Source organism: Thalassophryne amazonica, chromosome 13 (assembly GCF_902500255.1).
Source record: "Thalassophryne amazonica chromosome 13, fThaAma1.1, whole genome shotgun sequence".
Taxonomy (NCBI): Eukaryota; Metazoa; Chordata; class Actinopteri; order Batrachoidiformes; family Batrachoididae; genus Thalassophryne; species Thalassophryne amazonica.
The window spans coordinates 14,669,397-14,693,352 of NC_047115.1; the positions used below are offsets into that span (position 1 = coordinate 14,669,397).

General features: G+C 41.5%; 1 protein-coding gene across 2 annotated transcripts in view; it reads left to right on the forward strand.

Annotated features, from left to right (window-relative positions):
• The window catches only part of LOC117523453, a 66,920-nt gene extending 45,629 nt beyond the window's left edge, over positions 1–21,291 (forward strand). For both annotated transcript variants that reach the window (XR_004564508.1, XM_034184993.1), the window contains exons 2-7: positions 4,022–4,149; positions 13,546–13,668; positions 13,780–13,807; positions 14,303–14,335; positions 20,322–20,469; positions 20,567–21,291. Coding sequence is in view for 1 of the 2 variants with exons in the window: in XM_034184993.1 (XP_034040884.1) it covers positions 4,022–4,149; positions 13,546–13,668; positions 13,780–13,807; positions 14,303–14,335; positions 20,322–20,469; positions 20,567–20,690 (584 nt within the window). In the remaining variant the exon portion in view is untranslated. The remainder of the gene's footprint in view (positions 1–4,021; positions 4,150–13,545; positions 13,669–13,779; positions 13,808–14,302; positions 14,336–20,321; positions 20,470–20,566) is intronic.
• Positions 21,292–23,956: the final 2,665 nt, after the last annotated feature.

The window sequence follows — 23,956 nt, forward strand, 5'->3', positions numbered from 1 at the left end:
TAGGGCGGATAAAGCTGAAAGCCTCAGACCCACCGAATAATGAGCCACGCATGGGTGTGTCAGCGATTATTCAAAGAATGAGCCACGTTTTAAGCTATCACTTATCCGAAACTAAGGCGCCTCTATGTGCCTCACATGTGCCACGTATCAGCCTCTAGTGAGCCACGACCGACCTGTCATCTGAGCTCCGTCCAGCCTCCAGTGGCTCGTGTCGCCGCATATGATCCATGTCAAGCCACATATGATCCATGTAATGTGACGTTGGTGCACGTTTAGGCATGGTTTTGGTCCAAACCTTCAGCCCTCCCACACTTGGTCCCTTTTTTAAAGGGTGACTTTTCAATTCACAACATCCATTTAAGATGTCACTTTTTTTTTTTTAAACGCTGTCCAAAAATAGGCACTCCAGTACAGTCCAGCCGGTGTCACGCATCTGTGCACCAGGCTGCTATTTGTGTGTGTGTGAGAGAGATGTTTTCAACATCCAAGCTCTGACACAAAATGCATAATCCGCTACAAAATGATTCTTTGTTTTTATATATACGAGGTGTGTCAAAGTATAGGTCCTTTTTATTTTTTTCAAAAACTGTATGGATTTCATTCATATGTTTTTACGCCGGCTGCGTCCCGACGCGTGGACCCGTCCGCACGTCTTTCATTAAAAAAAATCTCCTTTAACAGTGGAATATCCGGATAAAATGCTGAAACCGACTTCTTCTGAAACTTCTCTGTTCTCTCATGACGTCCTGGATCAATAGAGCCTGAAATGTGGAGGTTTTCAGCTTGAAACAGGCTGACGACGGCGCCTGGGAGCGCTGCGCGACGTCCCGCTCTGTGGGAAGTCCTTAAAGCGACAGTATCACCTCAAAATCTCTCATCAGCTGTTAAAATTTTCACCGAAAACCAGCTTAATTTTTTGAACCGTGTCCACTTCGATGTGCCTCACAGGTTTAGAAAAAATTTGATCAAACAAAGCGCCAGTCTCTCAGCAACTTCTCAGACAAAGGAATTCCGACGAGGGGCTGGACGACTCCTCCCACAAGGAGTGCTCACAGGCGAATGACGTCACCGACAGGCGTGGAAAAACTCACGCATGCGCACGAGGGTTCAAGCATGTCTGACGTAAAAACATATGAATGAAATCCATATAGTTTTTGAAAAAAATAAAAAGGACCTATACTTTGACAGCCCTCGTACACACACACAGCGTCCGGCGCACAAACGCGCTGCTGTCCTGTTCTGATTGGTCCCCCGTCTTTTATTGTGAAATAATGCTGAAATTACACTGAGCAAAAATAGAAATGCCCACTGTGAAATATTGATGTCACATGGGGTCAACAACTGTAAGTGAGCATATGCTGAGTTTTGATTGTACAATAGGGATATTTCTCTTGATTTGTGTACCATTTTTAATCCATCTCTTAGTGAGCATTTGCTCAGTGATGCACTGATTTCACTCATTACATGGGTGTGGCATATCCAGACGGTGATCAGACAGAATGAGCAGTACCCAGACACTCCCTATACTGGGGACAAGAAAAGGCCACCACAGAATGTCCAATTTTGTCAAAAGTCATAATGCCTCAAATGTCTTAGGTCATGTGTGAACATGCCATTGGCATGCTGGATGCAGAGATGTCCACCAGAGCAGTCGCTGTATAGCTGGATGTCAATTATTGGACGATAGGCTGTTTGAGAGCATCTTTGGGATGTTCTAGATCGACGTGACCGTGTTCCAGTTGTGGATAATGTGCGCCAGCTCCGTGTGGCCCTCCGGGAAGAATGGAATAACACATTCCACAGGTCACGATAGACAACCTGATCAACTCTATGCGAAGGCAGTGTGTTGCTCTGAGAGACGCACATGGTGGACATGAGATATTGAACATTCAATTTGTTCGAACTGACCCCATGTTCAATGGGTTTTCAATCCTTTGCAGATGCCAATGTCAAGATGTAATGGACGGTGATCTAAAGATTATTCATTAACAAAATGAATTTTGATTTGGTTCATATATTGCATAATCCTAATGTTAATAAAAATTCATAAATTTGACATGGGACGTTTATATTTTTGTTTAGTGTATGTGGAAATGATTGTTGTACAAAAACTTCAGCAATCTTTCGCTGAGATTGATGATGACTGGAGTGCAGTTTTAAGCAGAAACGAGGCAATAATCAGTGAATCACTGCTGATGCCCTGAAATGACACATGCGTAGTGAAGGCAGGGGTACCGATCAGACTGCGACATTGGGTCATAAACAAACTGCAACACGTACACTTTCCACCGCATCATCACTTTTTCTTTGCATTTTCACTTTATGTAATTTGCCCAAAAATGCAGAGAAAGTGTCATGTTTCTGATGGCGACATGAGGGCTGTCCCCGGACTTAGGCTGATTGCGGCATATTTTAACCCTTTAGCGCCTGCCCTCAAACGAGACTGCGCTGCCCAATAGATTGTAGTTAAGGCTTTGTTTTCTGATAGTTTATTCATTTATTTTCGCTCTTATGATGTGTTACAGACAAGAATATGTTTTTCTGTTAAACACTGTGAAGGGCTTGACTGAGGGGTGCAGGAGGCCAAAACAATTGCCGGAATGCGTAGGAACCCTGAAAAAGTGCCGGATGTGGAATTTCTGGTTTGAAAGGGTTTTAAATATTATTAATATTACTGATGGTTTGGGCTCTTGGAAATTATATTTTAAAAAATGCCAAAGCTGTGATTAGCACTTAAGTCTTTAACTGCTGAATTTACCTTTGAAATTTTCATCTACTTCAACTTCTGGATCGCTGCCGTCGATCCAGAATTTAACATGTATAAAATTGATTTTATATGATATCAGAATACTATATAACTCATAATATTTGCAAATTTTGTTTATTTAAGCATTAATTCTATTTAAATTTCTGGAAAAAAAAAAAAAGTGAATTTCAATGTCCTAATTACAAATAAAAGTGCATTTATTATTTTTGTTACACATAGCAATATAAGTGTAGGAATGACAATCCAGTACTTCTTCCATATGGATTTGCAGCAGCACCTGGTGGGAGTAACCGCACATAATAACAGGGTCAGCACTAGTGAGGTGTCACTGCGGCATTCACGCGGATTGATCATTTTACTGCTCTTGATTATATTCTTTGTCTTTATACTTGTATTCATTCCCCCTTTTGACGGTTTTGTGTTAGAAATCAATACATGTGGATTAGTAATGTAATACATCAACATAGTAGCCACGAAGGCTGCATCCCAACAGTTTTTTTTTTTAGGCCTCCTGCATCTTTCAGTCAAGCTACACTGTGAACCATCCGTTTGAGAGTCGTCAGTTAACCGGGGATGGTACAATTCATAATAGTTATTTGTGAGCACACATGTAGTCATGTGTTAATAAAAGCCACAATGAAATTTTTTTTTTTTTTTGTAGTTATTTAAAAATTTAATTACTGTCCTTGTCGACTGTTATTGTTGTAATCACGACAGAGTAATTACAACAATATGAATTTGACTATTTGATTGTGAATGCTTTGAAATTATACTAAATAGGGACAGGGTTTCTCATTCCTGTGCAAGCAAAAATCTTGACCAAAAAAAAAGCAGTGTTTATTGTTTTGGCATCCTGGCAAAATGTCCTTTTGGATTAATGAAGTTCTTGCTTATTCTCTTAAATGATTCACTCATGTTCTATACCACTTATTTCAGTTCAGAGTCACAAGGGAGGTGGAGCCTATCCCAGGGGTCATTAGGCGAGAGGCGAGGTAACATAGCAATGAATATTCGTATGCAGCAAATCTTTATTCTGTATTATTCTGTAACATGCAGAGTTCCAAGGCATTTCCACATAAACACAGAGGCTAAGATAGATCAGATAAATAAGTACACTCAGTGTAGTTAAACAATAAACAGGTAAACAAAGCAGCTGAGTTGGTTTGTGTTGGCTCACACAGTAATGGTGGCGCTGCCTCCTCGGTGGCACTATTAAGAGCTTTTTATTGTAAGTTTGTTGTTGATGTCTTTCAGGTTGTCACTCATTGAGCAACGCAGAGGACAGACTACCCTGCAATGTCACTCAGACGGACGGACATACTCTGTACAGCATCCCTGAGTTTCACGCACTTGATTGTGAATACTTTTGGGCCAACAGCACTGTAAGTGGCACAAAAAAGTTCTTCGCTTCCTGTTTTATATAGAAGAGGACAAAGTATTAGCTCCCCTGTGAAATTCAACATTTTATTCAGAATTTTCCCAAGTGCGTTTTTAACAGAGCAGGAAATTTTCATCACAGCATTCCAAACATCATTTTATTTTAGATCTTTACATTATTTTACTTGGCACACAGAAAAAAAATTATTATTACTAGCCCTTAGCTAAACCGGCTAAGGGCTAGTAGCTGCGCTAAGCTAGCGGATTCCTAAAAACACACAAAGTGAATAATGTGTAAATAATTTAGAGGTGATTCAGCAGAGGGAGTGCTTTAGTTAAGGCACGTGAAGATTACACTGTGAAACAAATCGTTATCTAGATCAATCTAACTACGCAGATTAAACAGCTAACAGATACAGCAAAGCACCGCTGTGCTCCGGAACAGGAAGTGATACAATACCACAGTGAGAGCCAACCACCAGTAGAGGCCACCAAAAGAGGCTGAAAAAACCTGTCCAGGCCATCTCCGTCTCACTTTCACTATATTTTCTGGTGTCAAATGTGTTTCTTGTAAAAACACTATCTTAGCTTTTAAATCTTTAATTCTGTTCATTACTTGTTTGAGCTTGACAAGCTTGTTCAGTCCTCTCACATTCCAAGATGTAAATTGTAATTCAGAAGCCATAACAGAATGCCAGAAAATTGAGTGAGCTTGATATTATCAAAACAAAAAAATACCACCATAAAATCACGACAAAAAACAGTGCCTACAACTAGAACAAAACAAGGTGCATTTCCCCAAATGAAATGCCCAACCCCCTTCCCCCGTGTACACTTCAAAAGACCTTCCCTACGTGAAGTCTGAGTATGAAGCTGAGCTGGTCCACACGCTTGAGGAACGGCATGCTTAGTGAGACTGAGCAGGGCTCTGTGTAAAAAATAAATAAATAAGTGTTACAAACAGAACAGACCTCTTTTGTTCTCTCTTCAAATATAATTAGCAACCAAACGTAACTGAAGTATTATTGACCATCTAGTCTTATGTCCAAAAATAATAGTGGTACAAAACGAGGACAGTCACCTGATTACACAGATCCATGGCATGACGACAGAACTTCAATCAGCTCCAGGTGATGCTCCATCCCTCTCTGACTTCAGCCTCCGCACAAACAGTTCCGCTGCTGTTGCCTTGTCAAAGATGTGGTGTCTTCCTCCGATGGTCACAAGTAGTGAAGCCGGGTAGATTATTCCGTAGCGTAATTCTCGAATATTGAGAGCAGCCAGCTCCTTCTTGACAGGATCAAAAACTTTCCTCCGTTTTAATAAGCCCGCAGATACAGCGGGAAAAAACATCACTTTCTTTCCATCAACGAGTATGTCACCCGTACTCCTGGCTGCTCTCATCACACGTACCCTTGTCGGCGTAGTTTAGAAACGTCATCATCACTGCCCTGGGGCGAGCAGCAGTCTCCGCTCCACCGCCATCCACTCTGCCAACACGGTATGCCCTCTCAATAATCAAAGGTTGAGGGAAGATTTGTTCACCAAGTACACTTGGAATCCACTTTTCCAGGAAAGCACACATATCACTTCCCCCTTTGGATTCTGGCAGACCGACCAGCCGTAGATTAGAGCGTCGTCCACTATTTTCAAGGCTATCCACTTTACGCATCAGCTCTTCCACACAGGTACTTGTGGAAGTTATTTGCGCCTTCAGAAGTGATACCTCGTCCTCATTGTCACCTATTCTTCTTTCAGCCACGGACATTCGAGTCTTCAAAGTGACCAAATCGCTTTGCACTTTATTGACTGCACTCATATTACTGTCAAATCTGGAAGCAAAATCTTCATTTATTGTTGTAAAAATCACCCGTTAGAGAGTTAATAGCGGCTAAGATTGACGTGAGCTGTCATTAGCATCCTCATTGCTAGCTTCGTAGCATGCTAGCTCCGAGGGCAAAACTGACCCAGATTCCTCCGCTGCCTTGGATAATTTCAATTTGGGGTTCAGTTTGCTGGCATCTTGGCTGTTACCTGCGTTTAGTTGATCATTCTGGTGTTTAAATCAATTGGAAGAGGCTGTCTGCGTATTTTTCAAAATATTTCACACCGGCGCTCCAAACACACACCTAACTAGTAGAGCACCATACCGGAAGTCACCACGGGTCTGTGTTGATTTGCATTGTGCTACGTATCTATTACACTGGAATGGCTGTGTATGTTGCGCGTGGGGGGGCAGGGGGCGCTTTGGCCTTCCTCTTTTTCTTCTGTGGGTTTGGCCTTCCTCTTCTGTGCTTTTAAAGCTTCACTGCCGGCAAAGTTCAGCAGAGTCCAGCGAGATGAGTAAAATTTAGCATGCAGGTATGTACTGATTTAAAACAAAACAAAAAAACCTAATAGGATTTTTAGCCATACTGGTCTTGGGTAACTGGTGCAGGCTGCTAAAGCCTGGAACTCTGCCCACTGATCTGAAGGGAGAGATTAACTGGGTCCTCTTCAAACATAAACTCCAGGACTTTTTAATCAGAGGTCAGAAGTGTGACCATCACTGACCGCTTATTAACTTTGTGTTGTAATGTCTTTTATTGTGTTTTTGTTTTATGCAAGACCCATCTAGGGACGGACATTGCCAATTAGCACTTGCTAAAATGTTGTAGTATGTAACATGACTCATGGAACATACTTGTCCCTATTCAAATAAACGTAAAATAAATAATGTACAGTAGCACAATGATACGTAGACTTGAATGCAGTAGCGGATTGTTGCATAGACTTGTGTAGAGCCCTGAACAGTGCTCTATGCCAAATGTCTGAAAAAATGAAATCGGTTTAATTTTGTTCCATCTATTTTACAAACCCTTTTGCGTCCCTGAGTGTCTGCTCTTTTTTTCCCGCTCTGGAGACCTGCTGTTTGTGTTCTCAGGCTTTTGAAAGAAATCCATTTTATAAATTGAAACAATGTAACCATGTTTTCTGATTTGCATTTTAATGGATGGATCCCTGCCGGCTTATGCACGCCTGTCAGACTTGTGCACGTTGGATCACACGTGCTGCATGAATCAAACCTGTTCACATGCGAATCTGAAACCTTGTCACGCTTCTGTAAACTGCTGCCTGGTTTACACAAACCGAAGCGCAGTTTGCTTTGAGAGATCACCGTGTCGGTCCTCAGCAGCACCAACACAACAAGGGTATTCGTGCTTCTGCAAAGCCTCCCTGCTGTGAACATATACACAGCCATCAACAATCGTGTCGCCATTTAGCAGTGCCACAGCAACAAGGGTGATCACGCTCTTGCAAAGCCTCTCTACACAGCAGCGCTCACAAACCAGATTCTTTTTTCTACCACAAAATGTTCAGAGCCACTGACTCAGTTTCTACAGTGTGCAGCTGTGTAGACTTGCATGCAGTAGCTCAGTGTAGCAAAGACTTACATGCAGAAGCGCAGACTTGCTTAAAATGGTGTGCTTTAATCATCCAGTGCTCTACGCAGAAAAAAAATTACACGTTTAATTTCTTCCACTTACTGCTGCGTTGGGGAGCAAAAACTCGGTGCTGAGCTGCGTAGAGCTGCATAACTCAACGTAGTAGTTACGCCACAATGTGCAGTACTACATTTGCGCCGGTGTGAAAGGGGCTTAAGAAAAGATACAAGCGCACACTCCATAAGTGGTTTCAGAAGTATGCAGCAGTAGTTTTTTTTTTTTTTTTTTCTGTCTCTGAATACTGGAAGAGTGCCAAAGCAAAGCCCAACACAGTTTTGTTGCAATGGTGTCATCTGGATGGATGAAGTTCTTGTTAGTGATGTGGAGAAAGTTAGTCTTAAATTACAAATTTGATCAGGGTTTTTGAGTATCCCCATTGGCCAAGCAGTTTTTTTTTTTTTTTTTTTTTTTTTTCCCCAATTGTCTCATACAACTGGACAAATGAGTCATATGGTTTATAAATTCAGTATTGTTTAGAGGTGCAGTGCACCTGGAAAGTATTCATGACGACATGAAAATTTTTTTTTTTTTGCGGATTTATTAACAACAACAAAAACTAAGAAATCATTCGTACATAAGTATTCACGCCCTTTCATCAAAACTTTAATGCACCTTTGGCAGCAATTACAGCCTCAACTCTTCTTGAATATGATGCCACAAGCTTGGTGCACCTATCTTTGTGCAGGTTTGCCCATTTCTCTTTGCAGCACTTCTCAAGCTCCATCAGGTTGGCTGGGGAGCGGTAGTGCACAGATATATTCAGATCTCTCCAGAGATGTTCAATCAGACACAGGTCTGGGCTCTGGTTGGGCCACTCAAGGACATTCACGGAGTTGTCCTGAAGCCACTCCTCTGATATCTTGGCTGTGTGGTTTGGGTCATTGTCTTGTTGCTAGATGAACCATAGCCCCAGTCTGAGGTCACGAGCGCTCTGGAGCAGGTTTTCATCCAGGATGTCTCTGTACGTTGCTGTATTCACCTTTGCTTCAATCCTGACTAGTCTCCCAGTTCCTGCCACTGAAAAACATCCTCACAGCACGATGCTGCTACCACCATGCTTCAGGGTAGGGATGGAGCCTGGTTTCCTCCAAACATGACACCTGCCATTCACGCCAAAGAGTTCAATCAATTCTTATGGTCTGAGAGTCCTTCAGGTGCCTTTTGGCAAACTCCAGGTGGGCTGTCATGTGTGTTTTACTAAAGCCCCGTTTACACACAGACGGTAAGAGCTCCCGGAAGCGTTCCGGAAGAGTTTTTGGCCGTCTTAAGAATCACACGCCGTTGTTAACGCTGGCACTAGGGGGCGTGGTTTAGTTCCGGCTTTACCCGGAATCGCTCCCGGAGTTATTCAACATGTCGAATAATTCCGGGAGCGCTCCCGGAGACCGTGATGACGAACAACGGCGTGTGATACTTTATAATCGCCGTTTCATCCTGCCGCTTCCTGTAGTGCCGCAGTTCTCGTTGCGCCGCGATGACCAATCAGGGACTGAATATGTAGTGACGTGGAGATGTCTGGAGTTTCAAGATGTGAACATGTCCTGTATCTGGTAGCAGCCTGTGAGCAGGACTCTCTTTTGTCCTTTATTTTACAATCATGACAGAGTTTTTGGAGCGAGCAGCAGCACCACAGCAGCGTGGAGCGGAGGTTCTTTTAAATTTTATTTTACGTGCGTGCGCGCAAATCGTCCTGGAGATTATTTTACTTATTAGCTACACAGCTGTATAATGAAGGAAATGGTGACTGGCTTCTAAACACAATTATGACAGAGTTTTTTGGGGGATAGAGCGGAGGAGCAGCCCCAAACAGCAAACAGCAGCCGGGAGCGGACTTTCTTTTTTCCTTTTTCTTTTGTTTACGTGCGCGCGTGAGCGAATCGTCTGTAGAGAATATTTTATTAATTAACTACACAGATGTATAATAAAACAAATGTGACTGCCTTCTAAACACAAGTAAGACAGAGTTTTTTGGGGGAAAGAGCGAGCTTCAGCAAGCAACGGAGTTTATTTTTTATTTTTTTAATTGTTTACATGTGCGCGTGTTGATCCTCAAACTGGCTCCTGCAGAGGCGGAAGGACCGCTGAAAGCAGCCGTCATCCAGACAGCTCCTGGAGCAAATAATAATAATGATACTTTCTGTATTGGGAGCTTTCCACAGCAACTCGCTCCGTGTGATCAAGGTCCGTCATGTTAATTTTGACTGACAACCGGAGCCGGCGAGCTCCGCCCCTTTCCTCCGCGAAAACAGCCGGAACTACCGCGAACTTCGGTCTGCGTACTACTCGCCGATAAAACCGTCTGTGTGTAAACCAGCCTTAAGGAGTGGCTTCGGTCTGGTCCTCTACCATACAGGCCTGATTTCTGCAGAGATGGTTGTCTTTCTGGAAGGTTCTCCTCTCTCTACAGAGGACTCTTGGAGCTCTGACAGAGTGACCATTGGGTTCTTGGTCACCTCCCTGACTAAGGCCCTTTTCCCCTAATTGCTTGGTTTAGACGAGCGGCCAGTTCTCGGAAGAGTCCTGGTGGATCCAAATTTCGTCCATTTACGGATGCATTTAAGTCATTTTTGTCTATTATTCTTGCTTTCAATGAATCTAAAACTATTAAAAATGAGTTCAAATAGGGCTTGCCAGTAACATTTTAGAGATATAAAACATGATAGCTTTAGGGATCTCCACCCCTTCGACCCCTGCTGGGGTCCACTGTACTCCAGGCCATGACTCATGTTCATGTAAATTACCCGGCACAAAAATGGTCCGAGCTAGAACCCTGGTGGGAACTTGTATGTAGACAGGTGTGTGGCTTTCCAAATATTGTCCAATCAACTGAATTTACCCCCAGGTGGACTCCAATTAAGATTTAGAAACATCTCAAGGATGATCAGTGGAAACAGTATGCACCTAAGGTCAATCTTTAGCTTCATTGCAAAGGCTATGAATACTTGTGTTTTTTATTATAAATTTACAAAAATCTCAAAAGCTTTTTTTTCCACATTGTCATTATGGGGGGTATTGGGTGTAGAATTTTGAGGGGAAAAATATTTTCATCCATTTTGGAATAAGGCTGAAACATAAAATGTGGAATTCAGTGCTCTGAATACTTTCCAGATACACCGTAGTTGAGCTCTGTCACACCTTGACTATTTAGCCAGTGTATGCTGGCAAAATGATAAAATGCTGGCGCACATCTAATGTTATGGGTCAGTTTTTTTTTATTTATTTTTAATTTTTTTTATAAGTTTTGAGTTTTGTAAGTAATATAATCTTAGCTGTTTGTTTCAGTGGGATTCATCATCACGGTCTGACTAACACGTATCCACATAAAGCCTCCTGGTTTTGGAAAACGACATCTGAAAATACTTTAATTTCTTCTTGTGGCTGGAATCGTAGCATTTTAAAAGAAGTCCCTCTGTGCTATTTCTGTTCCAGGTGCATCAAGGTGTGACAGGCTGCCTGCCTGTGCTGACTGTATGAAAAACACTGGCATACGTCTAATCAATTAATGAAGCTGTCACACCTTGACAATTAACCAGCGTATGCAGACCACCACATGGTTGGGGTCATGACGGCACTGTATGGTGCAGATCAGAAATTGAGTAATTTAACTTTATTTATTTAGTCTTGGTGGATCATTTTCATCGTGACCAGAATGCTGATGAGTCGATTAATGGCTGTGGTAAATGCTGCCATGAATGAATGAAACGCTGTGACTCTTTAAACTTGCAGTCTGATTGCGATCAGCACTTTGAGTTTAACCCTCTGGGGCTGATGCCGTTGTATACAATGGCTAAGACCAAGTTTTACTAAATTATAAATAACTTTTTATTGATATGAGATAGAAATGTACTTTTTTTTTTTTTTTTTTTTTTGCTGAAAAGTTAACTCCACTGACTTTCAAGCCAGCCAGCCACCATCTTTGTACTTAGGGATGAGATTTTTCTGCGGATTTGACAGTCCCAGGGGTCGATTTTGTGAAACGTCCAAATATGTTGAGAAAATTTTAGGGGGGGGGGTAAGAATGCAAAACAAAATTAATGCCAGGAGTACTTTTTGTTTAATAAAATTGTCGTCTATATAGAACACTGAGTGGTCTTTGTTTGTTATCGCCGACGCAGAAAGTTCGATCAGTCCGTCAGTCAGCCGAACGCGGAAGTAACGCTGTGCTGACAGTGACCAGTATGAAGTAGGTGCACAATGAGCATGTAGTGTAAGGGAGGTAACTGTGTAGTCTTTCAGCTTCCAATACAGTGGTCCCTCGCTATAACGCGGTTCACCTTTTAAGGCCTTGCAGTTTTGCGGATTTTAGTCCAATTTTGCATGCTTTTTTTTTTTTTTCTTTTTTTTTTTTGCAGCGCATTGTGTTCTGTGTCCTCATCAAGCAGCCGGTCGCAGCGCCACGAAGGACAAGTTGGGACAAGCCCAGCTCTCCACAATTTCTCTTATACTCACTCGACTGGTAAGCACTGAAAGCCAAGATAGGCATGTCCCAACTTGTCCTTTAACACTACGAAATGGAGGTGTTCCTTTGTCTCGCTTCATCAGCGAAGCCTCCGCGCGGCTTTCCATGACAAAATCTCTTGTTAAAAGTGAAATCTGCTGGAAAATGGCTGATGTCCAGCTCTTGTGATAACCAGAGAAATTGCACACGACGGTCCCGGCTCCACACAGCGATTCGTTTAGAAATGATGTGGTGGTTTCTGCCTCTCGATGGCGGCTCGGAGCGCAACACGCCGTGCGCCATTGTGGGCAGTCAAGCTGGCAGTAAAACAGTAAAGCTGTAGTAACACTCCTTATTCTCTGTGAAGCCCGTAAAATTTTCACCGAAAGCCAGATAAATTTTTCGAATGGTTTCCAGCTGCCTGTCTCTAACAGTTTCTGAAAAAATTCTGATGGAGAAAAAAAGCCCAAATCATTCCGCCATTTCCTCGCAATGAAACGACGACGAGAGGGGTGGAGCAGTGCTCACTCAAAGCCTGCCCACAGGCGAATGACGCAACAGACAGGCGTGGAAAAACTCACGCATGCGCACGAAGGTTCAAGCTTGGCTGACGTAAAAACATATGAATCAAATCCATATATTTTTTGCATAAAATAAAAAGGTCAGATTCTTTTCTCACAGACCTCGTATATATTCTGAAAGTACAGGTTGTCCTGAAAAAAGAGATATACTAGTTGATTGTGGGATGCAGGGTGAGCTTTTAACAGCAGTAATAAAACATTTATGCCAGGCAAGTGAACTGTCCAAAAAAAAAAATACCCTCGGACCCCAGAAAGTTAAAGATCGCAAGTTGCTTCATTAATTCACAGCAGACTGGGGGACCGGGTTGATCAGTCTGAGGAACTAATCAAAGCGGCGGTCGCAATCTGATCGGCGATCAGACCACGACACTGGCATCTGCCGAGAAACGCACCTGTAACAGGAAAAACCCCAGCGGGACTTGCTTTAAAACACTATGATTCCAGCCATGACACGGAATTAAAGTATTTTCAGACATCGTTTTCCAAACTCAGGAGTTTTTATGTGGATACGTGTTCTTCAGACTGTGATGATGAATCCCACTGAAACGAACAGGTAAGCTCATATCACTCCTTCTGTGAATGAAACAGTCTCTCCGCATGAGGACTGCAGTTTTCAGCCAATCAATGGCCAGCATTAACGGCCGTATTTAGACTTATGAGTTAATTGCAAGAAACATGTCAATCACATAACTTACCTAAAATTTATGTCCCGCATGTGTGTGACGTATGCCAGCATTTTTTTTAACATGGTCAGCATACACTGGCGACATCGTCATGGTGTGACAGGGCCTTTTAGCTTGTTTTATGTGTTGTATTTGATGAAACAGACACAGGTAGAGTTCATGTTACCTGTTTTTAAAACCTCATTTAATGTTTTTTACTGACTGTTCATTTTAGGATCATGTGCTGGCGAACAAATTGGAACAGTTGCCCGATGTGGTACAAGAACACACTGACCACAGCCTCAGGACCACTGATTGCATCAACGTCATCAAGTACACACGAAATTGTGTCTCTGAGGTAAAACTAACTGTACACTGATGATGCATGATGTATTTGTGTTGTGATTTTGCTTTGTTCCAGACAATAGTTATCAATTTATTGTGCTTTTTTTTATATATATATATAAAGGGGGTACAGAAGATGGCCTCCTGCTTCAGTAAGTGATATCACTTTTGTTGTCATCACCAATGATCGTGCGTGTGTTTTGTTTTGTTTAGCACGTTGCCTCAAAATATTACAAAACTATGCATTTTAATAAAATTTAGAGAAGGAGTGGGCCTCATGTCTAAGAAGAGGTCGTAAGAATTTAGGTGGATCCAGAGATGGTTTCATATTGTTAATCCAGAATAATTCTGCATTCAACCTGCTTCAGAATCTGCCAAATATTTTTTGAGACATCCTGCTAATGAACAGATTTTTGGGGTGTGTCAGACACATGGACTCCAAGTGCCCCTTAGTTTAGATTCAACTTCCTACCTTTTTTTTTTTAATCACTATGTTTGCATGCATTTTTGTTGTTTCCTCCTGTAGGCTGTTTATCTTGAAGTAAAACGTGTCTATTATCCAGTGTTTTTAAAAGGTTAAATTAAGACAGTTGTGCTTTCTAACAGTGTTTGTCTTGGCTGAAAACATTTTTTTATTATTGTTTTAGCTGACTGTGCTGCTGACTCTCAGGACCTTACAGGTGAGCAAAATCATTCTGTTTTTATTAAAACATGCTGTTTAACTGCACGGTGGCTTAGCGGCACTGTTGCCTCACAGCAAGAGGGTCGTGGGATCACTTCCAGTGGCGGCTGCTGGTCTTTCAAAGAGGGGAAGCTCATTGTCGGCTTGCATCACAAAACTCGTAAATTTATTTATACGTAAATTCTGCCCTCCATTCCTTTTCAAGAAAATGGTCTGTGACCAGATCGTACCAAGTAGGCGTCTTTTTTTTCCAGGGACCTGACCAGTGTCCTCTCAATGGCCAGCAGAGCTCGGCTGCTGTGGGCGTAAGATATAATAAGCCTTTTTAAACAGGAGAAGCTCCTTCTACACCTGCAGATGCTCCAATTGTTCCCACTTACGATAACAGTTTGTACAATTGAAGCATTGCACTGTCCAACTCCGTGTCTTTTAGAAAAAACAAGAAATCACACAGCTTTCCCCTGTGAGTCCTGATTTGAATACAGGACTTGACGTTCAGACCTCAGTCTCCCGGGATCAAAGTATTGGCTATAACCTTTCAGGACACTCTGGAATGCCTCCTCTGGAAACGTGTCTCATGTCATCAAACGTACCCGGATTGACTAATTTTAAGAAGCGCAAACTTCCCAAATTTGAAAAACACAGAGGAATCTGCTCCATGAGATTAGCAAGGATGGCCATGTGCAGATTTCTGTAGCGATCCTGGAATTGGGACAGATGGCCCTTTCTCATGGGATCGTTTCGTATGTGAGACCTGCTGCTTTGGCATGAACAGTTTTGACAAAAGCAATCCACGCTACTTAGCTGACCTCATCAAGCTCTACATACCGGTGTTGCCGACCGAACGGTCCCCCCTAAAAATCGGTCCGCCCTGCCTTCACTGTGCATGCGTTATTAGCCACAGTTCACGAATTATCACCTCGGTTCTGTTTAAAACTGACTTGAGAATGATTCATTATGAGGTTTTAACTTGCCATCTGATGGTTAATAATCCCATTAATCCATTTGATCGCTTTGGGTGAAGAGACTCTGTCTCAGACGAGCTGCTGAGCTCTGAAATGAAAAAAGTCATAGATCTAACAGTTTTGGTCAGTACAGTGTGTGGTTTGCAGTCATATGGTAAAGACAACATGCCACACATAAACAGATTTCACACACGAACATTCCCAGGTCAGACGGGAAATATCGCAAAGTCTCTTGAGATTAAATGTGACTTCAGAGTAAACAAACATGGTGGACGAGGAAGACACAACGGAGATATGTTTGTGGACTATTTCTAACAGAGAAATAAAATTGACACAAAAAGAAAAGGCGTTGGTTAAGAGTGGAGACAGTGTGACCATCGGACTTTCTGGTGCGCTGTAACAGCCGTTTTGATTTTGGGTTCCTTGCCGCGCATCCGTCACATCGCTTTCTGATTGGCTACACGTCACATTCAGCAGACTCTGTGCCCGTTTGTGGTTGGGGGACACCACACACGTTGCGATATTGGGCCAAGACAAACCAGCATGTTGATTATCCACAATTTGCGGTCTGAGCTGTCCCGACGTTCTTCCGAGCAGATGAGTGCTGTTAACACACCACACATGACAGGAATATTTGATAAGATTATCTTTAGCATCATCACAATAATATGGGTAGGGATGGGTATCGAGAACCGGTTCCTTTCGGGTATCGTTAAGAAATGATTCAATCCACCGACATCAATAAGCTTTGTGCTTAACGATTCTGTTATCGGTCCTTCAGAGTGGCCGTTGTTTTGGCGGGTGTTTGTCAGGAAAATGATCATTTCTCTACATTGATTACAGACCCTGCAGCGGGTCCTTAATCAACTTTTCTGCAGCGCGGCTTTGCTTTGAACCTTGAACCAATCGAAGTGTGGTTCGCAGAATTTGATTGCTTCGTTGATTTCTTTCTTTCGCTTAATTTTCCCCTGCTAAAACCCCAAAGAGCATACGTCTGAGTATTATTTACTTTTTCTATGTTAAACTGACCTGTTATGGTCTTCTGAAACAGTTGATAGATGTATTTTATAACTTAAAAACAGGAGAGATTCTAACGCGTTAGCATGTCTATGGCATTTTCAATGTTAAAAGTTAGCATTTAGCAATTGCAGCCGTCATCACGTTCGGGTGCATTTGTTTTCAAATTGTAATATTCCTTAAATTTATTTTTGCTTATACGAGTATATTAATAATCTAATGATTATTATATACAATTTTAGAGAAAGAGACAAAAAGAACCTGAATAGAAACACAACAGAAAATATATAATAGCAATGAACATAAATACATACAGAAATAAATGTTACCTAGTGACTCTCACACCTCCATTTCATCCCTGTCTTATTTAAGTTTAATGACAGTTTGTTTCGGTCAAACCATATTTTCAGTTTGTTAATTTCTTCAGTGATTTCCTCCAGAACTATCTGCCAAACTGCTGCATCCTAGTAAGAGCAGAATACTACTGGAATGAATTTGAATAAGGAAAGTTGTATTTTTTTTTCTCACCTAAATGGATGCTGCACTCACTCCAGTTTGTCTGGAATAGTCCAAGATTGCATTTCAGAGCTTCTAGAATTCAAACATTTTCATGCAGGTGGTGTTGGGGGGTAATTTTGGGTTTCAGCTTTTTTTTGTTTTTCACCACTTTCATCCCTGAATATGAGTTGATTCACTTTTGTGCGGATTAAAGTTACTAACTGGGACTCCTGTCTCCTTGCGAGAAAGAAGCGAGAATCATCCTCCGTTCTGTTCACACAGCTCCAAACGTTGCACGGCTCTCTGACAAGTCAAGATAGAACGATAGAATTCAGTCTGAATTAATAACTTCAAAGTGAAACACAGTTTTGTTTATTTTTATTTATGTCCAGAGATCAAGGTTACAGTGACTAATTTAATATTTATTTACTTTAAGACTCAAGGAAATGCATAGAAAACCTGTAAAGTCTACTTTTAGTACAAAATTCACGAGGTATCGATAAGGGAATCGATAAGGAATCCGATCAATAAGCAGAATCGATAAAACCTTATCAATACCCATCCCTAAATATGGGCGTCCTTAAGATTGTCAGAAAGGGAAGATCGGGTGCGATATCGTCCTAATCATCTTGCCGTTTGAACCAGTGAGCACTTCTCCTTTGCCGAGATATTCCATCCCCCCTCACAGGTGTGGCATATCAAGATCCTGATTAGGAGCTTGATTATTGCACAGGTGTGCCTTAGGCTGGCCACAGTAAAAATGTTTTACTGGACCAAGGACCATCATTTCAGTCTTCTCCAATTTTATAAGTAGGAAATTGCTGGACATCCAGCTTTTCACAGAAGCAAAGCACTCTGAAGGCTTGTAATAAGAACATATGTCAAACCAAAAAAAATTAAATGTAAAAATCTGACAAAAACTGATAACCAACCAATTTAACTACTTTTATTTTAGCTCATAGAAAATCCCATTTGCCACAATGTAGACACTCTGCTCATGCTAACGTTAACCTGTCAGCGTCGCATTATGTGACATTAGTGAGTTTTCATGCTAAAGTTAGCTGTTTAGCATTGCATTATGGGATGTATGCTGGCATCGTGTTGATGTGACGCCAGCGCTTTTCAAGACACATGAAAGATTAAATCAGTCATGAAACACTGCATTAAGATGCTTTCCTCGCTCAGGTTTTCAGCCTGGATTTTATTTATTTATATGAAGCGCATTATAAATCCCATTGTTCACAATGGAGGCACTCAGCTCATGCAACATTTGGTACAATGTCAGCACCTTGACATACCACCAAATGTCAAGCTAGCACCAAGATAATTATGCACAATACAAATTATGAACTGCAGCTGGATTAAATATGTATCATTTCGAATGACCTTGGAACATGTTTCTCAGTTTTTTTTTTCCCCAATAATAGGGCAGCACAGTGTCATTTGAATCTTGCATGATATCATGCGATTTGACCACTTATAGGGACTGCCTCTCCCGTTGCACAGTACAGTTGTATGTAAAAGTTTGGGCACCCCTGATGACTTCCATGATTTTCCTTTATAAAACAGTTGTTGTTTGGATCAGCAATTTCAGTTAAATATATCATATAGCAGACAAACAGTGATATTTGGGAAGTGAAATGAAGTTTATAGGATTTACAGAAGGTGTGCAATAATTCTTTGAACAAAATTAGGCAGGTGCATGAATTTGGGCACCCCAACAGAAAAAAATACATCAATATTTAGTAGATCCTCCTTTTTCAGAAATAACAGCTTCTAAATGCTTCCGTTAGCTTCCAGTGAGAGTCTGGATTGTGGTTGAAGGTATTTTGGGCCATTCTTCTTTACAAAACATCTCAGGTTTGTTTCTGAGCATGAACAGCCCGCTTAAAATCACATCACAGATTTTCAGTAATATTCAAGTCTTGGGACTGAGATGGCCATTCCAGAATGTTGAGCAGTGTTTAGGGTCGTTGTCTTGTTGAAAGATCCAGCCCCGGCGCAGCTTCAACTTTCAGTGATTCTTGAACATTGTTCTCAAGAATCTGCTGATATTGACTGGAATCCATGTGACCTTCAACTTTAACAAGATTCCCAGTACCTGCACTGGCCACACAGCCCCACAGCATGATGGAACCACCTCCAAATTTGACTGTAGGTAGCAAGTGTTTTTCTTTGAATGCTGTCTTCTTTTTCTGCCATGCATACCGCCCCTTTTTATGTCCAAATAACTCAGTTTTAGTTTCATCAGTCCACAGCACCTTATTCCAAAATGAAGCTGGCTTGTCCAAATGTGCTTTAGCATACCTCAAGCGACTGTGTTTATGGTGTTTTTTTTTTTTTATTGGCCTGCCACTTTGTGCCTCAACTAGTACTGTGCCTGTGGTCTTCCATATCCTCACTATGTTCCTCACAGTGGAAACTAACAGCTGAAATCTCTGAGATAGCTTTTTGTATCCTTCCCCTAAACCATGATGTTGAACAGTCTTTGTTTTCAGGTAATTTGAGAGTTGTTTCGAAGCTTCCATGTTGCCACTAATTTATTCATTCATTATTTTCTGCCACTTATCTGGGTTGTGGCGTAAATTCAATTTAATAAATTTGCTAAAATAAAGATTTTAAGTATTTTTATTTGAAGGAAGTTCAACTAGATTAAAGTGGGTTGGTCCACTGTGTATGAAAAGAGTTTTCTCTGTAAAATTTAAAATACTGATCTGGATCCTTTACGTAACTTTATGTGCATAAACAAAACTTAATTTGCTGAAGTGTTTATTAATATGTTTGTAAATAGAAGTACCTTGAGTTGTGTGTGACAGTGAGATTGGTTCTTTTGTCTGTCAACTCAACAAAAAGACACTGCAACATTTGATCACCTAACTGTATTTAGTGTATGACTCATGTCATTGGAAGTTACCGAGCACTCAAGCCAGAAAAAGAGCGAGTTGCACAAGACAAGTTAAGTGAGGAGATAAAGGCTTTCTGAGGACATGCAGTGAATTCATCAAAAAAAAGTACACTCTGCAATCAGAATTATTGAAGTACCTGATTTTTCTAAGTCCACAACTTAAAATGTTTTAATAATAAATGTGATAATCGGAATATATTATACATATCATGAAATAAAACATGCTGACATAAAATATTTGTCAGTAAATTTGGACATACCAAGTGGTTTGTGTGCTTGGCTTCAGTGTGAAAGGTTCCCGGTTCAAACCTCACCCCCCGCTACATTTCTTTATGTAACGTGGAGTTTCATCAGGAAGGGCATCTTGCGTAATGCACAGTCATGTGATTCAAACACATACTGATGTAACACCGTCAGTGCTATGAAATGGCACGTGTAGCATCAAAAACTCAAATATTTTGGCTGCTAGATTTTTTTTTTTTTTTTTTTAAGAAACTCCAGGGCTGTCTCATGTAAACCGTTTTGATGAGGAAAGGAGATGTTCCAGCATTTAGTATTTTTATTTCCAAAGTAATGGAACATTGCTTTGTAATTCACAGTGCAACCATACATGATGAATTCCACCACTGCTGTCATACCTACTGTTTCCACAAGAGATGGTGACCTGACACCTGTTTGGATTGTGCTGTCAGTGCTGCTGGTACTCTTGGTGCTTTGTGGTCTGATCTGGAGAAAGAAGATATGCAGGTAATAATCGATTGTTTCACATTTATAAAACTGTGCTATACCCCATCAAGAGATATTATATTTGTTTTCAAATTTGCTGGTGTCAATTGTCTTGTAGATGCTGCACCAGGATGATGAACGTCAAACAAAATCCGATGGTTAGATACAAGGTAGCTCATCAGAATGAGCAGGAACAAAATGTGGGAGAGAATTTCCGAAATGAAGTCGTTATCAGCTCTTGATGTAACTTTGGTACCATCCAAAACCCCTTAATTAATGCAGTACTTTAGCATTTATATACAGTTGTGCTCAGCACCATGCATTCTTGCCACTGACAGTTCCATATTTGTGATGTCAATGTACATGTTAATGCAGTGGGGCTTGTGAACTGTATGCGGAGGTTTCAAGCGTAAGGACAGCATCTTTTTGGCAGCAGTGATTCCTGTTATGAGTGTACATCTCTTCAAACATGACAACTCTAGTGAAGTGGTTTCATTCAAAAGTAACACAGTGGGAGAACATCCAGTACAACGGAAAGAGCAGCACAGACCTCACCCCCAAAAAAGCCTCACGTCTTTACATTCCCAGTACATGTGCATGTATGAGCCTATAAGTCCATCTGAGCGGAATCTGTTCTGAAAATTAACTGATACAATCTGTGGAGAAGCTACTGATGAAATTCACAGATGAATTCAGCCTCAAGCTTCAGCTGTTAAACTGAACGTACAAGTCTCCAGAATATGAGACGGTGACTACGTTTACATGCAGCCAATAACCCTTTCATAACCGGAATATTAGCAATAACCTGGTTGCGCACGGCCATGTAAACACCCGCAAAAACCCGAATATGCTCATATTCAGGTTTTTAAAAACCCAAATAAGACCTCTGGGTTACTCCTTTTCTAACCCGAATATCAGGTCATATGAACGCGCAGCGGGATATCCCCATAGAAAGGAACATTATTTTGTGTTCTGCGCATTTCCTATCCGCAAGGAATCTTGGTCTTTTGAGTACGGCAACTACTTGTATGCGGCGCGCACAGCCCACCGGACACCACAGAAGCAGAGGTTAACAGCGCATTGTGTTCTGCGTCCTTATCAGGCGGGCCGGTCGCGGCACCGGTCGGCATCACTACGATTGCTCTCACTGCCTCCAATGCGCTTACTGAGTCAGTGGGCTCCGTAAACACTGCAGCGGGCCACTCACACCGCCCCCTCTCTGCTGTGTGGAGCTGCGCCAACTCTGGCAACAGGTCCAGAGACTATGCTCGCTGTTTTGATGTGGAGCGCTCCGGCAGCCCGCAAGGATAGATTTCTTGCGGAAAAATCCACAGCGCCGCAGGTTCTCAGTATACCGCAGCCGTAGAGCTCCGTAGCCATGACTTGGATTCTTTACGGGTCCCGCATCCGTACCCACAGAGGCAGTGAGTGAAGGGAGAGCATGCGCATTGTGTTCTGCATGTGTCTGTTTAAAATCTTCTTGCCCAGAAGAAAAAGAGTGTTTACACAGGAGAGAAAAGTGAGAAAATGTTCATGCCTGTTTGAGAAAAGTGTACAGAGTGTGTAGTGAGGTGTTTTACAGCCTTAAAACATCTATAATAATTGTAAAAACTAACGCTGACAACTTCACGGATTTCGCCTATTGCGGGTTATTTTTAGAACGTAACTCCTGCAGTAAACGAGGGACCACTGTACTTCATTAGTATCGTGAAAGACGTGAATATAATGTCTTTTATTGATGGTAGAAAGTACTGAGATAGCGACATTTACAAGAAGGTGGCCGAAAAGTTACGCGAAGCAGGATTTGCACGAACGCTGGACTAAATCAAGCACCGGTGGAAGACGTGTATTGCTGATGGGGATAGATGGGGATATTCCAAATGATACCAATGACCATGTATACAGGAGTAACTCTGCTTAAGCATGTAAACGGTTTATTCCTAATGATTCAGAAACTGGAATATTGACCTTATCCCGAATATTAACAGCATGTAAATGTAGCCAGTGAATTGGTTGTTTCAGACTTTAGTTTCCTTGCTTCTAACCACAAACCAAAACCACACCTTGTCTCCAGATGTCACATCGCACACGGCAGCTAATATACTGCACAAATTGTGGTTACCACATTATGTAGTCCAGGAAGTTTCAGAAACTCATTTAACAACTGTGATACCACCAGCAACTTTGGGAATTTACTCCTAATCGCCACTTCCAAGGTTTGTGTGTGTGTGTATGTATGTATGTATATATATATATATATATATATATATATATATATATATATAAAACCTTTGTTGTTTGGGATTGTTTGAATAATCAATCAATCAATTTTAATTTATATCAATCAATCAATTTTATTTATATAGCGCCAAATCACAACAAACAGTTGCCCCAAGGCGCTTTATATTGTAAGGCAAGGCCATACAATAATTACGTAAAAACCCCAACGGTCAAAACGACCCCCTGTGAGCAAGCACTTGGTGACAGTGGGAAGGAAAAACTCCCTTTTAACAGGAAGAAACCTCCAGCAGAACCAGGCTCAGGGAGGGGCAGTCTTCTGCTGGGACTGGTTAGGGCTGAGGGAGAGAACCAGGAAAAAGACATGCTGTGGAGGGGAGCAGAGATCAATCACTAATGATTAAATATAGAGTGGTGCATACAGAGCAAAAAGAGAAAGAAACACTCAGTGCATCATGGGAACCCCCCAGCAGTCTAAGTCTATAGCAGCATAACTAAGGGATGGTTCAGGGTCACCTGATCCAGCCCTAACTATAAGCTTTAGCAAAAAGGAAAGTTTTAAGCCTAATCTTAAAAGTAGAGAGGGTGTCTGTCTCCCTGATCCAAATTGGGAGCTGGTTCCACAGGAGAGGAGCCTGAAAGCTGAAGGCTCTGCCTCCCATTCTACTCTTACAAACCCTAGGAACTACAAGTAAGCCTGCAGTCTGAGAGCGAAGCGCTCTATTGGGGTGATATGGTACTATGAGGTCCCTAAGATAAGATGGGACCTGATTATTCAAAACCTTATAAGTAAGAAGAAGAATTTTAAATTCTATTCTAGAATTAACAGGAAGCCAATGAAGAGAGGCCAATATGGGTGAGATATGCTCTCTCCTTCTAGTCCCCGTTAGTACTCTAGCTGCAGCATTTTGAATTAACTGAAGGCTTTTCAGGGAACTTTTAGGACAACCTGATAATAATGAATTACAATAGTCCAGCCTAGAGGAAATAAATGCATGAATTAGTTTTTCAGCATCACTCTGAGACAAGACCTTTCTAATTTTAGAGATATTGCGTAAATGCAAAAAAGCAGTCCTACATATTTGTTTAATATGTGCATTGAATGACACATCCTGATCAAAAATGACTGCAAGATTTCTCACAGTATTACTAGAGGTCAGGGTAATGCCATCCAGAGTAAGGATCTGGTTAGACACCATGTTTCTAAGATTTGTGGGGCCAAGTACAATAACTTCAGTTTTATCTGAGTTTAAAAGCAGGAAATTAGAGG